We start from the raw sequence: 17683 nt of genomic DNA on the forward strand, positions 1-17683 counted from the left end.
ACACTACAATTACCTTTTTTTGTTTTCTACTGCTTTGTGAAGGAAATAAAGATTGTAGTCTTCCCTATGTATGTAGTTTCACTTACATAATGGCCTTAACTGCTTGTTCTCTAAACAAGCTGGAATTCTTATGGATTCTTTGTTTACAATTATTCTAATTCCTTAAGAATTCCAATTATGAAGTGAAGCCTAAGTTTAGCTTAGTTTCCTCTTCTTGCAATATCTTGCTCTGTATTTCTGCATAAAGATAAAACAAGGCAAAAATTATTATTAAGACATAAATATATATATTCCTGTTTTTTCTAGAGTTTGTTTATTCTGTGGAGACTGAAAATCCACTTTGCAGGTTTTCTCAACTCATTCCTCCAGTAAGGAATGAGCTGAGGAAGGAAAATAACAGGATTGCAGTTAATTCTTTCTGGTAGACAGTTCAGTGTTCAAGTTTGATAACATTGTGTCTTGTCACAGGCTTTAAGAGCTTCTGTGTCTGTTGAATTACCTTAAACTGTAATTCAGGGCTTGGTCATAGCTTTCCATTTCAGGTAAGTGAAGAGGTAAACTCCTCTTAGTTTTCTGAAGGTGTTTGAACTGCCCCCAGCAGTGTAAAGAGCAGTGCTGAAAACCACACAATGGTAAAGGTTTACAGCTGCTTCTTTAAGCTGGAGAAGACTTTTGCTTACCTGTTTTATGGAGGTGTTAAACCCTTCAAATGTTTTTATGACAGGCTAATAACTACTTGAAGAATTGGGTGCTGTTTCTTTATGGCTCTTAGGCCTGGATGCCCTTGGCAGAAGACTGTGGTCTTCTTGTGTTGTGTGTAAAGCAGGAAATCTTTCCCACTGAATAATTAAGTAGGTGCAGTAGATGAATGTGTCCTGGTTGGATCTCTTATATAGCTTCTGTCCTCATTCACTACACGAAAACCGAGGCTGGTAAAAGAGAATGGTACAGTCGACTTAATTAGTTCTAAGATTCCTGTAGGAAAAATGTCCCTGAGTATTGCATCAGAGAAAACTTTGGTGTCTTTAATTCTTTGGCTTCTGTACTGTTAGGAAAATCTTTAGAATAATTTTACAGTTTAAAATAATTCAGTGACTCGATTAATTAAATGAAGGATGAGTATTTTGGGCTACTCACCTTCCTGATTGATGGTGGACATTTGTTGAATTAATCTAAAACATTACTAGTGTGACTTTGGTTTCCACAAAGGCTATCTTTTGGCTTTAAGAAAGCACTTGAGATGTAGGAAGTAAGTTTGTTGGGATGTGCCTGAATTTCTGTCTTGTCAAGATGTGGTGATTTTCCAGTACTTACTAGGCTGAAAAATTGCTTTCCATAGTCTACCTTAAACTTTTTTTTTTCTTACCTGAGACTTTTTGTACTCACTGGAAATACTGCCTGAAATTCCATTGCATCTTTTACAGTACACCATCATACATGCCCTACACACAGTTAACCTTCAGGTTCTCTCAGGATAATTCTTTATGTAATTATTTATTTCCCCAGCCTTCTTTTAAGAGGAATTATTTTGAGACAAAGTTTTTGGAAACCGCTTGCCCTGATCAACTGCTAGTAAATGTTTTTCTTTAGCACCTTATCCTCTGAGAAGCTACATAGTTTTTGAGACTTTAACTTCTTGTATACATGTTGCAATATAAACAGAAAGTCACAATTTAGCTATTCCTCTGAAAGTTACTAGGCCACAGGTGAAACATGGTAACTGACATTGAAAGGTGGTTAAAGAATAGCATTTTTCTTTTTAATAAACTGAAAGGAGGTAAATTTCAATTGAGGAGGTAATTTTTACCAAGTGGGCATAAACCAGGGGCTTTCAATTTTTTTTTCATTAAGCATTGTAAAATAAATTTGAGTCTTCACCTTGAGCATTTAATATTCATCAGACTGTGAAATATTGTTACTAATAATTACCAGCTCTACAATTCAGATTAAAGACATACTCTTCTTGGGATTTACAATTATTGAAAGTAGTTGTGACAGTTAAAGCAGGACTCTTGGAACATTACACTGTTCTTCTCCTTCTCCTCTTGTTATTAATTGTAATTGCAAATTGCATATAATGACAATTCATTATTTGGAAACTGCATATGGGCGCCTTCCTTGGGTTACTTTGAGACTGTTCCTCACTAAATGTTTTCCTTTAAACTGAGTTGCAATTTTGTTTTAAGATAGCATGGCTTTATCTGCTTAGAGTATTGTTTTTGATCCTGCTCTAGTGTGATTAAAGTTCTTCAGAATCTCGTTTTGAGAATTCTGAAAGATTTTTTGCTTGGATTTCTGTGTATTGCCTGTTGAGATTGAATGTGTTGAGTAAAAGAAGTTAGTCATGTAAAAATATCTGGATTGTTCTTGCCATCACTGTTTCTCTCCTGATTTCCCTGTCTTCTTCACTTTCCCATGTTCTGAGTTTGTCCACATTTCATGGATTAATTCAAAGGATTTTAATTAAAGAGGAAATGAGAGGAATTGGTGTAGTATTCCTGACTGGTTGCTTACTAAGGTTGGTTTGGTATTGCAGAATAGAAGTGATGATGAATATAATCTGTGGGGTATGTGGGGTATGTGTGTGTGATTCCAAATCTTACTCATTCATATGTATACAGCACATGTTCAATAGTTGTGTTACTTAATGTACTGAAACTTCCTTATACAGGGATGGTTAATATCTGGAATGCTGGAGCATTATTCTTCCCTGTTTGATGGCCTGCAGGTGTTATCAGTGATAATATCTAGGAAAATAAGTCTTTTATAATATAAGAACTAAAAGTAGAAGTTTACCATGACAGCAGTTTTTTCCGGCAAGGTGATTTGTTTTTCTTCAACCCACTTTGCTGCAACCTCCTTCAAAGTAACTGTGGAGAGGGATAAGGTCTTCTCTCAGCCTCATTTTTTTACAGGCACAACTCCAGCTTCTTAGGCTGCTCCTCATTGGACTTGTGCTTCAGACCTTTCACCTGTTGCCTTTCTCTGCACATGCTCCAGCACCTCAATGTCTTTCTTGGAATGCAGGGCCCAGAACTTGACGAAGCACTCAAGGTGTGGCCTCTCCAGTGCCCAGTACAGGGGGACTGCTGTGGTCCTCCTGGCCACACTATTGCTCATGCAGGCCAGGATGCCATTGGCCTTCTTGGCCACCTGGCACACATTGGATCATGTTCAGCCACTATCAGCCAGCACCCCCAGGGCCTTTTTCACTGAGCAGCTTTCTAGCTACTCTGCTTTCAGCCTGTGGAGCTGCCTGGGGCTGTGGTGATCCATGTACAGGACCTGGCACTTGGCCTTGTTGAACCTCTTAAAATTTGCCTCAGCCCATTGATCCAGCCCATCCAGATCCTTTGTAGAGTCCTCCTACCCTCCAGCAGACCAATTCCCACTCAACTTGGGGTCATCTGCAGACTGACTGAGGGTGCACTTGATCCCCTTGACCAGATCACTGATAAATGTATAAAACAGAACTGGTCCCAGTACTGAGTCCTGGGGAAGACCACTTGTGACCAGCCACCAACTGTTCTATCCCGTAGCAGCATAAAAATTCCTAATATTTTTAAGCATATTTTGCTCATCATCATCTTTTGAACCTGTTGTAGAACTTGCAGGATGATATGGTCTAATTTTTAAAGTCATGATTATTAGCTAAAATGTAGATGCCGTTTGGAAAATTTTATTTTAAAATATAAAGTGTACAAGGTATAAGAAATGTAGAGGTCCTGACTTTCAAGTTAAGATACTCTCTTTTTTATGGGGCTATTCTGTGTTGTCTCATGGGCAGATTCTGTTTCAAGACTCTTTGAAATTGTTGCCTCCATGCACCACCTGTATGCAGTTTTGTTTTAGTTTTTAATTAGGCATGGTTTTATACATATTTCTTTTGAATTTTTCTGTATATTTATGGAAATAAATTTTGCCATGTTTAACTTGCTAATTTTTTTGTGTGCGGTCAGTCATTCACAAATCAATTCACATAGGTGTTTGTTTCCTAAATATACACCTCTGTGTGGACTTGGGGGATTTGTATGTCAAATTCTGTTGTGGGTGAGGTTGTGCACATGGCGTTCTTTTTCATGTAAAATGTGACCAAAACTCTCATATTCCCTGTTAAAATTTTGATCGTGATTTTGTGTCCTAACAGGAAAACATTAGATAATTTCTCATGGCATCACTGAGTGCTTTCTTTCTGAAATTTCTGTTGGCAGGACTTTCTGTTTACATGCTAAAACAGGTTCAGCAGTACAGCAGATATTTCCCCCTTCCTTCCACCCTTCTATGGACTTGTGTGGGTTTGCTCACAAGTGCGCTTTGTGCAGAGAAAATGAGTGTTGATTTTTTTCCCCCAGTCTATGCAAGTATGCTTTTTGCTATAGTTTAGGACTCAGTCTGTATTATCAGCCTGGCAAAAACATTTCCAGTTTGTGGCTTTTTTCTGGATGAATGGAGAAAACCTGATGTGTCCATTGGTTCTGTGCTTTTAGAAATTGAAAGTAAACCTTTAAATATTTAGTTTGATATTGATAGTGCTCAGTGAAGAAGCTTTTCACTGGTGAAAGGGATATGGTTTAAATATGTACTTGTAAGGAATTTTTAAAATTCATTGCTTTTTCCTGTATTGAGAACACAGTGACAGATTTGCAGGAAAGTACATCCATTTCCACACAAACTGCGCAGTATGAGTTGCATGTTTATTTCCATGAGTGCCAGAGGGAATGACTGCAAGTGTGAATAAACTGTTCAATACCCTTAAGGGGAACCAATAAGCCAGCAATATGTCTGCGGGATAATCATGCCCCAGGCTTACATTATTGTAGTTTTATGGAAATGTATTCGAAAAATTGTCTATTTAGAAAACGAGTAAGTGCTTTGTTTCCACAGTTGAAACAATGAAGTACAAAGAAATGTCTGATTCCAAGTTAACTGTTGTCGTTGCTTTTAGTTGTCTCAGATTAAGTATGTAATTCTTTTCCTTGCCCATCCATTTATTTTCCATTTCTTGATTTTTTTTCTGAAAAATTTACTAATTTTCCGCTGCTTTTTTTCTAGTGTTTATTACTTCATGTGAAACTCGGGATGTTTATGGTTTTAGCAGAATCATTTAAAAATTAGCTGGTTTTGAAACTCAGTTTCTTCATATTTTCAACAGACGAAACATGAGATAATTCTAATTAAAATTAATAGTGTATATTAAAATTTTTCAGTATTAACAAATAATTTTATTATAAATCTAGTATCTTTAATTGATGTGTAATAAGGCATTAGTTGAAAAATTGCTGGTCCTGAGAGAACTTTATAGAATTTTACAAAAACTGGCCATGAAAATACAAAATTTTCAGTGGTTTGTTTAATGAAATTCAACAGAAAATATTTATTATCATTAATTTATTTCAGATGCTAAAGAGAAGACTATTCAGGGAAGGGTCATCTTGAAGTTATTTATTTGGAACAGGGGAAAACAACAGTTATTATGGGATAGTTCCCTGCCATATAGTTTTACATATCATAGTTAGGAGCATATTTGCTTGTGGCCCATCTGTGTTCAGTGGAGAAAAAGACATACCCTCATAAGGATAATTTCCTTTTTCTAAGTGTAAATAAGGGTAACAATGGCTATATATTTTACTGTTTTTCTATTTATTTTTTAAATGCCATTACAGCAAGTTTGTTGTATGGTGGTCATTAGCTGTTGAAATTGACTGCTCTTGCATTAGGGAAATATTAACTGGTTTTCTCTCTTGGATAAAAGGTTTTGTACAGAGCTTATTTGTATGGTACATCAAAGTCTCATAGAACTTGAGAAGCAGTGAAGGAGAAAGACGTCACTAGTATAGTAGATTAAAACATTTTGTAAAGGGGTAGGAATTATTCTGGCTGCATATAGAATGGCAACAAACAGTAATTGTGTAGTTGCAGTTCAAAATCACAGGGTGTTTTTAGTAAATAATACAGTACCACAAAGCAACACAATTTTATCCATTTGAGAGCAATTAAATTTCCTAATATTTGCATGATACATTTGACATTTCCATTTCTGCCACTACTGTTTTACCTAATACATAATGTTACTGGAGTGAAGCTAGGGCTAGAAACTTCAACAAAGCTACTGATGCCTGAGACACATAAGTCAAACCAGAGTTACCTATGGAGGACTGTACATGCAGCCTTTATGGGTTTATACTCACGTATCTGTACTAGTTACCTAAGGCTTGCAAAGTCCTATATGCAGCGAGGTGCTTATTGGGTCATGAGGTTCAAGTAGGAGAAGAACTTGTATACCCTTTAGATCCTTTACAATTGCTTATCTTGCACGTTCTGTACAGACAGAAGATAAGGCAATTATAGGGCTGAGAGTTTATATTAATGATCTGATGTCAGTGAGGGGTCAGCTGTATACTGCAGATCAAGCCGTATAACCTCGAACCCCACTTGCTCTTCTCATCATAATTTAACTCAGGAATTTGCCCATAGGCCCAGTTTAATATAGATGTGTTGTGCACTGTGGGAAAAAAAGTGAGCATCTGCAGGCTTACAAAGGTTACTCTGGGAGAAGATTACTCTGTGAAAAGAACTGATATTTTAGGTAAGAAGCCTATCTTGCAAAGAAAATTGATGAAGAACAAATATGTTGAATTATTCTGTAATAGACACTTCAATAAAAAGTCAGTACTTGGTTAAGACCCTTGAAAAATCTCCCATTAGTCATACTTCCTCTTTTAGTTAATTTTTTTACACCTCATTTGATAGTAATTTTTGAAATTATGGCCTAAAGCCACTCTAAAGTTGTATAACAAACCCTTTTTTTCTCCCCACAAAATCCTGCTTTATTCTTAGTTATTACAGAATTCAAATAATCCACTTAAGTATTCAGATAAAGTAGAAGTTCCAGAGAATACTGTAAACACTTCAGCAAATTATTTTTTTTCCTTGCAAATATAGGATATATAATATATTGCATATAAAATAATTAAAAATTAATTACATGTAGCTATTTTTAGAATACTTATGAATTTTTCAATGTAGCTATAGTATGAATTTCCTCTGCTTTCTTTTTTTGATTCATCTGGATAATCTTGCAGTCTGTTTTTGATTGATCCAAGCACTGGTAAGTAGAAAATGGAAAAATCAAAACAAGTATTCAAGGAGCTCAACACTGGATGATTAGGCAGAAGAAGCAAAATCTGAGAAAGGAATTTAACCAAGAAAAAAGAGATCACTTGGTGTTTTAACAGCAGGAGACAGCTGTTGCCTGAAGAGTGGGCAGTGCAAAGAGGCATTAAATCTGGATCAGGAAATGGAATTTGAAATGCACATGAAAGACAAAGTCATTCTGCAAGGAAGCCAACACTCTCTTTGTACTGAATCAGCAAGTTCCCCATGCATTCAGTGTGTGGGTGAAGTTAAAACTACAGCTTAACTAAAACAGAGATTTGACACTACCTAAATGGAAAATATCTTCTGCTTTCTTTGCCTTCTGTCTCCTCTTTGTCCCACAGTCCCTGGCCCCACACTGCTTCTACATGCTGCTTCTTCATGCCTCCCTGCACAGGCTTGGGTGTTCATCCCTTAATAGCCCACAGAGAGCTATAATTGAAAAGCTTCGGCAGAAGGCCCCAGTGAATGGAGCAGAATTTTCTATCTGTAAGCAGTAATAGACAGAGGTAACTACTTCGTAAGTGGCAAAAGTGCAGGAGCTGATCAGCTGTGACTTGCGACTGCTTCCTAAATATATGTGGGCACAGCATTCAGCACAGCTTTTGTGTCAATGCGTAAGTTCTGTCTGGTTCTTTACTGTAATCCTTCTATTCATTCTCAGAAGTTATGTATGTATGAAGTATTCACTTCAAATGACTGTGTTTTAAAAATAAGTCTCTAACCAGTTCTTTTGAATGGAATGAAAGAAGTCTTGCAGTTGAAATTCAGAGAGAAAGCTTTTAATGAAGTATAAATTTACTCTACTCTAATATTGTTCATTTGATGAATAAGTTGATTGGTGAAGTATGTTAAATGTATGCTGGATTTATAACTGTTTTCTGCAGCTATGAAATCCATTGACCTTTTTGTGTAAAAGCAGGCTGGTAGTCACTTGTCTGCATGGAAGTTACTTGCTGATTCACTAAGCTCACCTGGTCAAATATGGTGGTGGTACAAGCTCTTCAGAGTATATGGGTACAAAATATAAGCACTGGCTGTGCATGTGCTCCCATTTTACCCTTCTTTAGTTGTTGCTGTTCTTATGAGATGGAAAAAAGCCATCAAAAGTTCCCACTTTTCTTATGAGATGGAAAAAAGCCATCAAAATTCCCGCTTTTCTTATGAGATGGAAAAAACCCATCAAAAGTAACAGCAGATTTTTACAGCAAAACTTTGAATGGAAGATGAATTTTCAAATTACTTATCCTTCCCTGTTTGTCCTCTTTTTTTAAATACCTAAAGAATGCTGGCATGTTCCATCCTCTCTCTCTTCATTTTAATCTGTTAGCGCAGAAATAATTCTTTGTGCGTTTCATTGTTTGCATTGTGAACCTTTCCTTGCTTTTTCCTATGGGTCTGCCAGTTTCTCCTGTCTTTAGCAGTTGTGCCTAGTGCTATCATTTAATCTCAGTGTTCCTAGTCCGAGGTGGGCATTGTGTAAGTACTAACAGAGTCCTTGATCCTAGAATTTTAGATAAATAATGAAAAACAAGCTGAAGTATGGAGATAATAAAATACATAAGTTTTTAGAGCAGTGTACTAACATAAAGCTTCTACTGATAATAGAAGGAGGATGAAGATGCTCTAAGAGAGTTTTGTGGTCACCTTTGCTTTATAAAATGTAATCTAGAGCTTATATAGATAAGAATAATTTAGTATGAGTCACAAGCAACTGATAAATTGAAAGCAAGCAGTGAGAAAGACTGGAAAAGTAGAGTTGACAGCAAGATGTGTGACCTAACTGCAGTAATTATGGAAGAAGTATAGACAGATAAAATTTTTTGGTTGAAAAACATTAAAAACAAGGAAGTGAACATAAGATACACATAGTTTTGCCTGCAAAGAGTGCATGCTGTTCCAGAAAAAGGCAGTTTTTAGTAGGGTAGGAGAAATTTTAAAATAAAGTGAGATAAAAGTCCATAAAATGGAATTACTTGTTTCTTTAAGGTAGTAACAATTTCCTTAAAATAGAAATAAGGATAAATAGGCTGTGCCTGTTTTACTTGAACAAGACTGAGAGTGAATGTAGGGAGGGTGTCCAGAGGAGGGGGCCAGGCTCTTCTCGGTGGTCCAGCCAATAGAATGAGAGGCAATGGGGAGAAACTGAAGCACAGGAAGTTCCACTTGAATATGAGGAATAACTTCATCATTGTGCAGGTGCCCGCACACAGGAACAGAGTGTCCAGAGAGGTTGTGGGCTCTCCCTCACTGGAGAAGTCAAGAACTGTCTGTACACAATCCTGTGCAGTGTGGTCTGAGATGACCCTGCCTGAGCAGGAGGCTGGAGCAGATGACCCCCAGTGGTCCTTTCCAACCTTTATCTGTTCTGTAATTCTGTGGAAATAAAATGGCAATAAATGGTGAAAGATCAGCAGTAGTGAATTGAAAGTCAATGATTAAGAAATTATGACAGAAAAGAAATTCAGTTACTTGTAAATTAAGAAATTTTTAATAACGATATGACTTGGCAAATTGTTATTTTGGAGAACATCAGATCCATTTGGGATCAGATGTGAATAGGTAAGATCCAAGAAATGACAATGTATCATCTGATGAGAAGATGGCAGAGTTTAACAGGACAGTCAGTAACTGTGTGGAGCCACTGTGCATAGAAAGGAATCAGGGAACACTTGAAAGGTGTTCTGTAACTCGTTTTTTATTACCATTTGCTGCATTGCTCACATCCACATTATTCAGAGCCTCAAGAAAGTGAATGTGATTTCACATTTCACTCTTGTCTATTGCAGTAAAATTTCTTAATTTTGCATGTGAAACTTTTCTTTCAGTGTGTAAAGACAATTACACCAAGCAATTACACCAAAATAGAAGTGTGTAAGACAAATACTGGTTTTAATTTGGCTTTCCTGAGTTCAAAGGATCAACAACATTAACTTTGAGATTTGATGAAGATTTGCTGCTGTAGAAATTTACTCTGATGTGCTTACCCTTGGAAAGAGGTTGGCTGTTACAGTTGAGATGGTATACACAGAACTATTTAATTTCTGTGCTATTTTCAGCTATTCATGTTTCTCAGAGTATACTGAAAGTTATACTCTGAAAAGGTATACTGAAAGGTATTTAGACCACTTCAGGCATTTAGCTTACTTTTTTACATTTGCTGCTAGTGCGATTTGCATTGTCAGTGATGGGAGATGATCTCATATACTAAGTTGAGTGTTTGAACTAGGGCTAGCAATTTTGCAAACTGTGTGAACTTTTGTGTTAGACATCTAATGCTCTATTGATTTTTTTCTGGATAATCAGTGTCTCTGAACCACTTTATGTGAGGGAATTTATAGTACTACAGGTGGTAAAAAAGTTCACTGAGAAAGGTTTTATGGCAGAACTCTGTTTCTCAGCCTTCAGCTACAGTAAAACTAAGAGATATAAATCATTTATGTTGTATTTAGTGCTGAAAATCTGTTTTCTTCCACAGTCATTTCAGGCTCTCTGTAGTAATGCTTAATCTGGAAATACAGCTGTGACCACAGATATGCCCTCTAAATAGGAGACCTTACCATGAGGAATGTGTTTGTTTGTAACTGTTACTTTAAAAATGCATGTTTATTCATATTCATGCTAATTCAGAAAGAGGTTTCTTGAGTAAGATCTCACTTTTCACAACAGAAAGAAACTTAAGCTGTAGGTTTTCCTTTCTGTTGCTTAAAGTGAAATATTTTACTGCTTTGACTTGCTTAATCTGTTATGTGCATGCCTCACTCTGGCAGTTCCTGGGTGCTGGAATTGTTGATAAACTTCTAATGAATCATTCAATGCTCTTGCTTTGTGTTGCTTTGTGTTCCTATGTTGTGAATAAAAGGGACTGAGAGCTACATATCCAGTACTTTTTCCCAAAAGCTGATTTCTTCCAGCAAGTTCCCATTAGACCTGGTGTCAGCTGCAGTATAAAGATATTAAAGAAATTAAATCAAACTTGTTTTTCTGAGACAGCATTTGACAATCATACTCATTCTTGGGAGCTTTTTTTGTTATTTCAGCCTATAATTTTTTCTTTGATATCAACTCTTAACAGTCTTAATTTTTACTCTCTCTTCAATGTGTACCACCTTCAGATATTCCACTAGATGAATGTTTTTCCATTCGATATTTCTTAACCAAAATAAATACGTAGTTATTTTAATCTTTGTAAATCATTCTCCAGTATCTTGATTGTTTTAAAATTTATTATTTTTTCACCTCTGAATTCTATATACTTTGTGAATATCTTTCTGGTATAAAGATGCCTAAGAGTAACTGAATATTGCAAAGACATTTACTTCCCCTCTCATTATCCAGAGCATGTATTTATTGTTGCTGCACATAGAAAATACATCTCTAAATTGTTCACTCTACTTGTAGGCTTTTATCATTATTACTGCATCATAGATTTTTATCTAATGTTTCAGATGTGTGTATTAAGCATGCATATGTTCCTTGTAATTCTATTTCCTAATTCTTTTATTTCATTCCACACACATTTGTGAACTCCTGAAAGTTGATATTTCTCTTGCTCTGGCAGGTTATTGAGGTTATTTTGCTTCTTGAGTTTGTTGCCTGTATGACTCTTGGAAAATAATTTTTATTTAATAGATATGATTTTTTTTCTTCCCTTCAAATGTTTGATAACTTCTGTTGCCCTGGGGATTGAGTTTTGAGATTTGCCAGCTTGATTTTGTTAGCTTTCCTAGGTCTGAAAAGCCAGCTTCCATCCCTCACTTATTTTAGTAAGTGGTTATCAGCACAGAAGAAGCAGTTGCTATGTGTGCATGGATTGACCCTTCCATGTAAATGTCTGTATGTTGTGTGTGTATGTATGTGTGCATATACCAACTCATGTATAATGCATTTTCTGCCTCTTTCATTTAAAACAATGCTATTTACCCACAGGAGGAGGAAGAAGAAACGTATGAGCAAACTCTAGAATTCCGCAGAGGAGGTGATGGTCAGCCACGACGGTCCACACGACCCACTCAACAATTTTATCAGCCCCCCCGAGCTAGAAACTGATTAATAAGAAAAGAAAGGTAAATATAAGGTACCAGTGCTTTATATATTGGTTTAGATTTCAAGACAAACAAATCTGAATTGTTCTATATTTTCCTTAGGGATATTGGTATATTTATGATAGAAGTTGGATATCTCTGTTTCTCTGAATTTTGTGTCTTAGGAGGGCTTAATATATCTGTGGGAAGAGGGAAAGCAATAAAACACTTCAACAAATAGCTTTTGGCTTTTTCTTTATGTCAAGACTCATATCATCTCAGCAAGCTTTTTCCTGGTGCTTTTTCACCTGAGAGCAGCAGCAAGATCCTCTGATTCACATACATTTGAAACAAGCTTATTTGAAACAAGCAGCTGCAGTCCCTGCTGAGCTCAGGACTGTCTAGCTCTGTCCAAGGTCCCATATTCTACTTTTTATAAGCCATTTATGTGAATAAATATCCTTTCTGTTGTTTTGCTTGCATGAGAAGGAGAAATATAAAATCTGTGAGTTCACCATTAAATAGGGAGGTGCACAGATGAAGAATATTTGTGATATTTTGAATCTTGAGGATATACTTGCACCTATATTTTATTAATTACCAGAAATTAAGGGATTATATATCATCCTTAGAAAAGACACCTGCTACATATATTAATACATTTTAAAAGGTCAGCCAGATTGAACAGTTACAGTAATTTCACTGAACAAATCTCATAAACTGTGCTGCTTTCATTTCACTGATTGACCTTCTAAATCCTTAATTTACAAAAGACGATCAAAAGTCTATCCTGAATAAAGAAAGCTTTGATAAGTCACATAATATTTGATGTACACCCACAGTGTGTCTTTATCTTGAATCTGATTTTCTTTTTACTAGCCAGTTTGTTTTTACCAATTTCTTTTTTGTTCTTTTCGTTACTGTAGTCCTCCACGTTTTGTTGTGTTTAACACATGCAGCTGATCTCTGCACCTTTTGGTATTTCTGACATGCAAAAACATGATTCTACTTTTTGGAGTATATCTTAAAATGTATTTTTCATTTATGCCAGTACTGGCAATTTAAGAGAGGTGATAATTGTTCTATTTTTGCCAATATAACTTGAATTTCTATTTTAAGTACTTGTATCACTATTAGTAAACATGTACTGAGACAGTTCATGCAGAAATTATTCTGGAATATGCACTGAGCAGAGTTTTTACCAGTACAGTTGGCCCTGAGCAGTGTCAAGGTGATCAATGAATGAGAGATGTGAAGTGTACACAGAAGTCAAAGCTAAGGAATTTTTTGGTTTCTTAGGTAATATTTTTGCTATTTCTCTAATTTTACAGTATAAATCTGGAAAACTACTTAGCTTTGGTCAGCCATGAGGCACCAGGGAGAGTGGTAGTAACTACTGTATCTCAAGAACAAGTTACTTGTTGGCAGATAAGGAACAACCTTTCTAAGGCACAGATGATTTTTTCTTGCAGGTGTTCCTATACTTTATTTTAAAGATTATAATGGGGTCCTGATTTAAGTAGACAGCAGATCTGGTATCAAAACTTACCTGGTACAGAAAATAAGCCTTCACAGCTTTTCCTTTCTATTGGGCTTTCCCAAAAATAAGTTGGTGTAATCAATTTGTCACTGGTTTTAAATGGAGGCAGAACATCAAACACAGTCCTTTTCTAAATTGTTTTCAGCTTACCTGGACTTGTACAACAATGTAGCTTTACTGTCTTTACATGTAAAAGTTCAGGAATATTAAATGTCACTTCCTAGAAGTGGATTTCTATATGGATTCTGCCTCCTTTTCATTTCTTAGATCTTTTGAGAGCATGGCATACTGTTCTTATTTCAAGTTTTTTATAACCTGTTAAATGAAAACAAGATTTACTGGGGAAGTTTTAAGGGATCCTGTAAGGCACAACTTTTTTTGCAGGATGCTTTACCTCTTCAACAGATCATTTATTAGAGACACCTTTACTTACTGAAAGGGAGTATCTCTCTGTTATGTTAAATAACTTAATGTCTTTTTCCTAAAGAGATGAAAAATCATTTATGATGATTATTTTATGTTATAAATTGGTAAATTCCACAGAATTTTAATGTTGTAGTTTGTAGCATTTAAAATTTCAAGGTATCTTGTTCTCAAAGGCAACTTAAACAATACAAAACCTGGAGTTTGCTGGCCATATTTGTATTCAGTAGGAGAGGGATGTAACAAAGATGAAGCATGAGGTCCATACAGTCAAAGTATCAATTCATACCCAAAACCTTTTAGATTTACCTGTATTATATCATTTGACAAGGAGGACTTAGTAAGGCAGTGGTGCAGAAATGAGGCTGTACTGCTTCTTGGATTAATGTTCAGCACACTCATTCAGGTGTTGAATTTGGGCATGCACATCTGGAATTAGTTATGCCAAATAATCAGTTCAAAATCTTTGTCTGTACTTCAAGGGGTTTTAAGTGGAAGAAGGTTCAAGATTTTAAAATTCTGAGTTGTTTTTTAAAAGTGGAATTTGGATCAATGGAGCTGTTCAGTCTGGGGAAGAGAAGTGTCTAAAGGGATCTTATTGCAATATTTCAGTATTTGAAAAGGGGGCTTCTAAAAAAGATGGAGAGGAGCAAACACTGCAGATTTGCACTATGTCTTGACCTGGTGATTTTTATGAAGACAGATAGATAAAGTAGAAGTATGGGATAGTCAGTACCTCACTGTGGTTGCAGTTGACCTAGACATTTATTAATATCCAGCAGTGTGAGGTGGAGAACACTAAGTCAGCATTTTAAGTCAGTCAGAAGGAATTTTATGTGGGTATGAGTCAAACACTAGGTTTAACGGGTCTGTAAAATAAGAAAATCGTCCTAGAGAGTCAAGATACAAGAATTAGAATCTAACAATAATAAAAATACATCCTGAGGTTACATTTCCTATGTAGAATGTCTTAATAGTCTGAAATCGAAGCAGAGCAAATAATCAGAAATGAGTGTTTTGAAGGGTCAGACCTTTTGGAGATTGAAAGAATCTGTGAGTGTATACCTGTAAGTGCTTGATCCTTACATGCTTTTTGGGTATTCCTTTACTCCATGACAGAACTAATCAACACCTTGTCACATTTGCTATAAAATCTGTATTGAAGTCCTTAACAATGGAGAAATTGTGGTTTTGTGAGAGAGAAGTCTTAACCAGCAAGTGTTCTTTGTATTAGACCGATCATATTTATTGCATTGAAGTGCAGCCTTCCGATTTTTATTCTTTTAAAGAATTGTGTCTCTGTAAGTACTGAAAAGCAAATATTCAGTCTTTTGGAGGAAGAAAATGAAGGGACAGTGAAGCCTGTGTTGCACAGAGCCTAGGGACAGGGGGTACTTGTGGTTTCTTGAGTGCCAATACTTTTTGTCCTTATCTGTTGTATTTTAGTTTTTTTCATTTAGAAATCTTCTTGGAGTCGGGGGGAATTCACTGGCAGCTCCCAACTTGCTGAACACTTCTTCTAGAAGAAATTCTGAGGTTTTCCAAGCAGCAGGATGGAACAAAGAAAGCTCATGTGAGCAGAAGGAATTTGGACCTGATGCCACAGGACTTTTTTAAAGTTCTTAGTTAAATGAAGCTGAATACTTTTTACATATGAAAGAGGCAAATTGTCATTGCTACCATCAATAAAACCACAGTGCACTATTCTATTCTTTGCCTTGTATTCTTTTTACTGAGCCTCCATTGTTAGTTAACATAATAATGTATCATGATTTTTTTCTTAATTTTGAACTGATTTTACTTCCAATATTGCTTCTAGTAAAGTAAAATTAAAACAAGTTTTCTCAAAAGCTGACAGGGTTGAGTATTTAATTTAGATTTTTGGTTAGCATTAGTGAAACATGTTAAAAAAATTCAGCTAATTGTACAGTAAAATTCTGAATAGGCTTTTGACTATGTTTTTTGTGTTTATTTTCCAAAGTTGCTGAAAGACAAATTACAGATTTGCTTATTATGTTTTTTGTGATCTGTGACCAGAGGGTCAAAGGGGAGAAAGAAAGAAAATGATCAGTTTCAATAGTAATTTTCTAAATAATTTGAGGTAAATATTTTCTTTATAGGAATATTTATATTAAAGAAATAGAAACATTTCTAAAAGGTACAGAAAAGTCATTTAAACAAAAAATACTGAGAGATGAACATTGGTATTTTAGGCATAAGTGTGTGTATAAATGCACACGTGTGAGCTGTTGGATAGTAGATACTAACTTTCTTGTAATTTTAAACTACGCTTTCTCTGCTTCATATTACTATAATTTTATTGAATTGTCATTGATGTTTGAACTAATTTTATGTCAAACTACTTTTCATTCTAAGCTGTATCTTTGAATCTTATGTGATTATGACAAATAGTTGAAATTTCACTATTTCTTTAGCTGAGAAGCACTCAAAATCTAGGTAACCTGCAAATTCCTTCTAAGTTTTATGCTGATCATTTAAGACTGAAATAGCACATATGTTTTGAGATAGTTTTGTAAAGATAGAATTATACCTGAGAGATGTATTGATGGTATAAATTGTACAGTTAATTCTGCTGAATTTCTCTCTGAGTGCTCATACAAAACTGTTTGAATAGAACCTTGTTTATTTGAATGATAAGAAGTTTTATATTAAGGATGTAATTGAATGTATCTGCAGTACAGAATGTGGATTATTGTCTGAATGCAGTCAAATCTTACCAAGCACATAAATTTTTACAGAATAGTAAGCAACCAAATGTTTTGCTGTCTTAACGGATCCTAAGCAGCTTATTCATAATTATGATGAACCTTACTAATAATTCTGAAGAATTCTGGAAGTTATAAACATGAGCTGTACAATGGTAAAGTTCCTCACTGTCAACTAATAGGCAATTAGTTTTATGAAGTTAGATTTACATTAGAAAACACTTTCCAAATAGTATGAAACATCCTGATCAGTTCTGCTAAATTGTACCAGCAACTAAATAAACTGTAGATCTAATACATTGCATGTTGGATACTTTACTTCCAGAATTATTGCTAAGACCACTGACAGCAGCTATTCAGCTTCATTAAGAAATGCAGCCATCACATCGTTTTAAAGAGCAGTTTTGACTTTCCTTTGCAAAGAGGATGTGCATTAAACAAGCCCTACAATCAGTGTCCCAAAGCAACTTCTGAAATTAAAATAAGTTTTATTTTCTTTTGAGCTTTCATTCTTGCTGTGAACTAAAACATAAAATAAAGAAAACTATGGTCTGATTTAGTGAACTTTAAAAAATAATGCCTAGTTATGAAATTTTAAGACTACAAATACAAAACAGCATTCCTCTCTAGTGGCTGTGGCCTTCTGAGATTATGACATGTATGTGCAGCTGTAGGCAAATGAAATATCCTTGAGAATGTTGTTTTCCTTTGTGAAACAGTAAAGACCATTTCCTGATCTTTTTACTGGGGCTGTGGATCTAGAAAGCCAGAGTAAGCAAACATCTCTAGAGACTTCTTGAAAACTCATGTAGTCT

General features: G+C 35.5%; 1 protein-coding gene across 1 annotated transcript in view; it reads left to right on the top strand.

Moving 5' to 3' along the window:
* The window catches only part of TDRD3 (tudor domain containing 3), a 92177-nt gene extending 76326 nt beyond the window's left edge, over positions 1–15851 (top strand). Inside the window, exons 13-14 of the mRNA XM_041466887.1 lie at positions 12085–12221; positions 15589–15851. Coding sequence (XP_041322821.1) covers positions 12085–12204 — 120 coding nt within the window. The 3' untranslated portion in view covers positions 12205–12221; positions 15589–15851. The remainder of the gene's footprint in view (positions 1–12084; positions 12222–15588) is intronic.
* The last annotated feature ends 1832 nt before the right edge of the window (positions 15852–17683 follow it).

This window comes from Pyrgilauda ruficollis, unplaced genomic scaffold (genome assembly GCF_017590135.1).
Source record: "Pyrgilauda ruficollis isolate IOZ18807 unplaced genomic scaffold, ASM1759013v1 scaffold20, whole genome shotgun sequence".
Taxonomy (NCBI): Eukaryota; Metazoa; Chordata; class Aves; order Passeriformes; family Passeridae; genus Pyrgilauda; species Pyrgilauda ruficollis.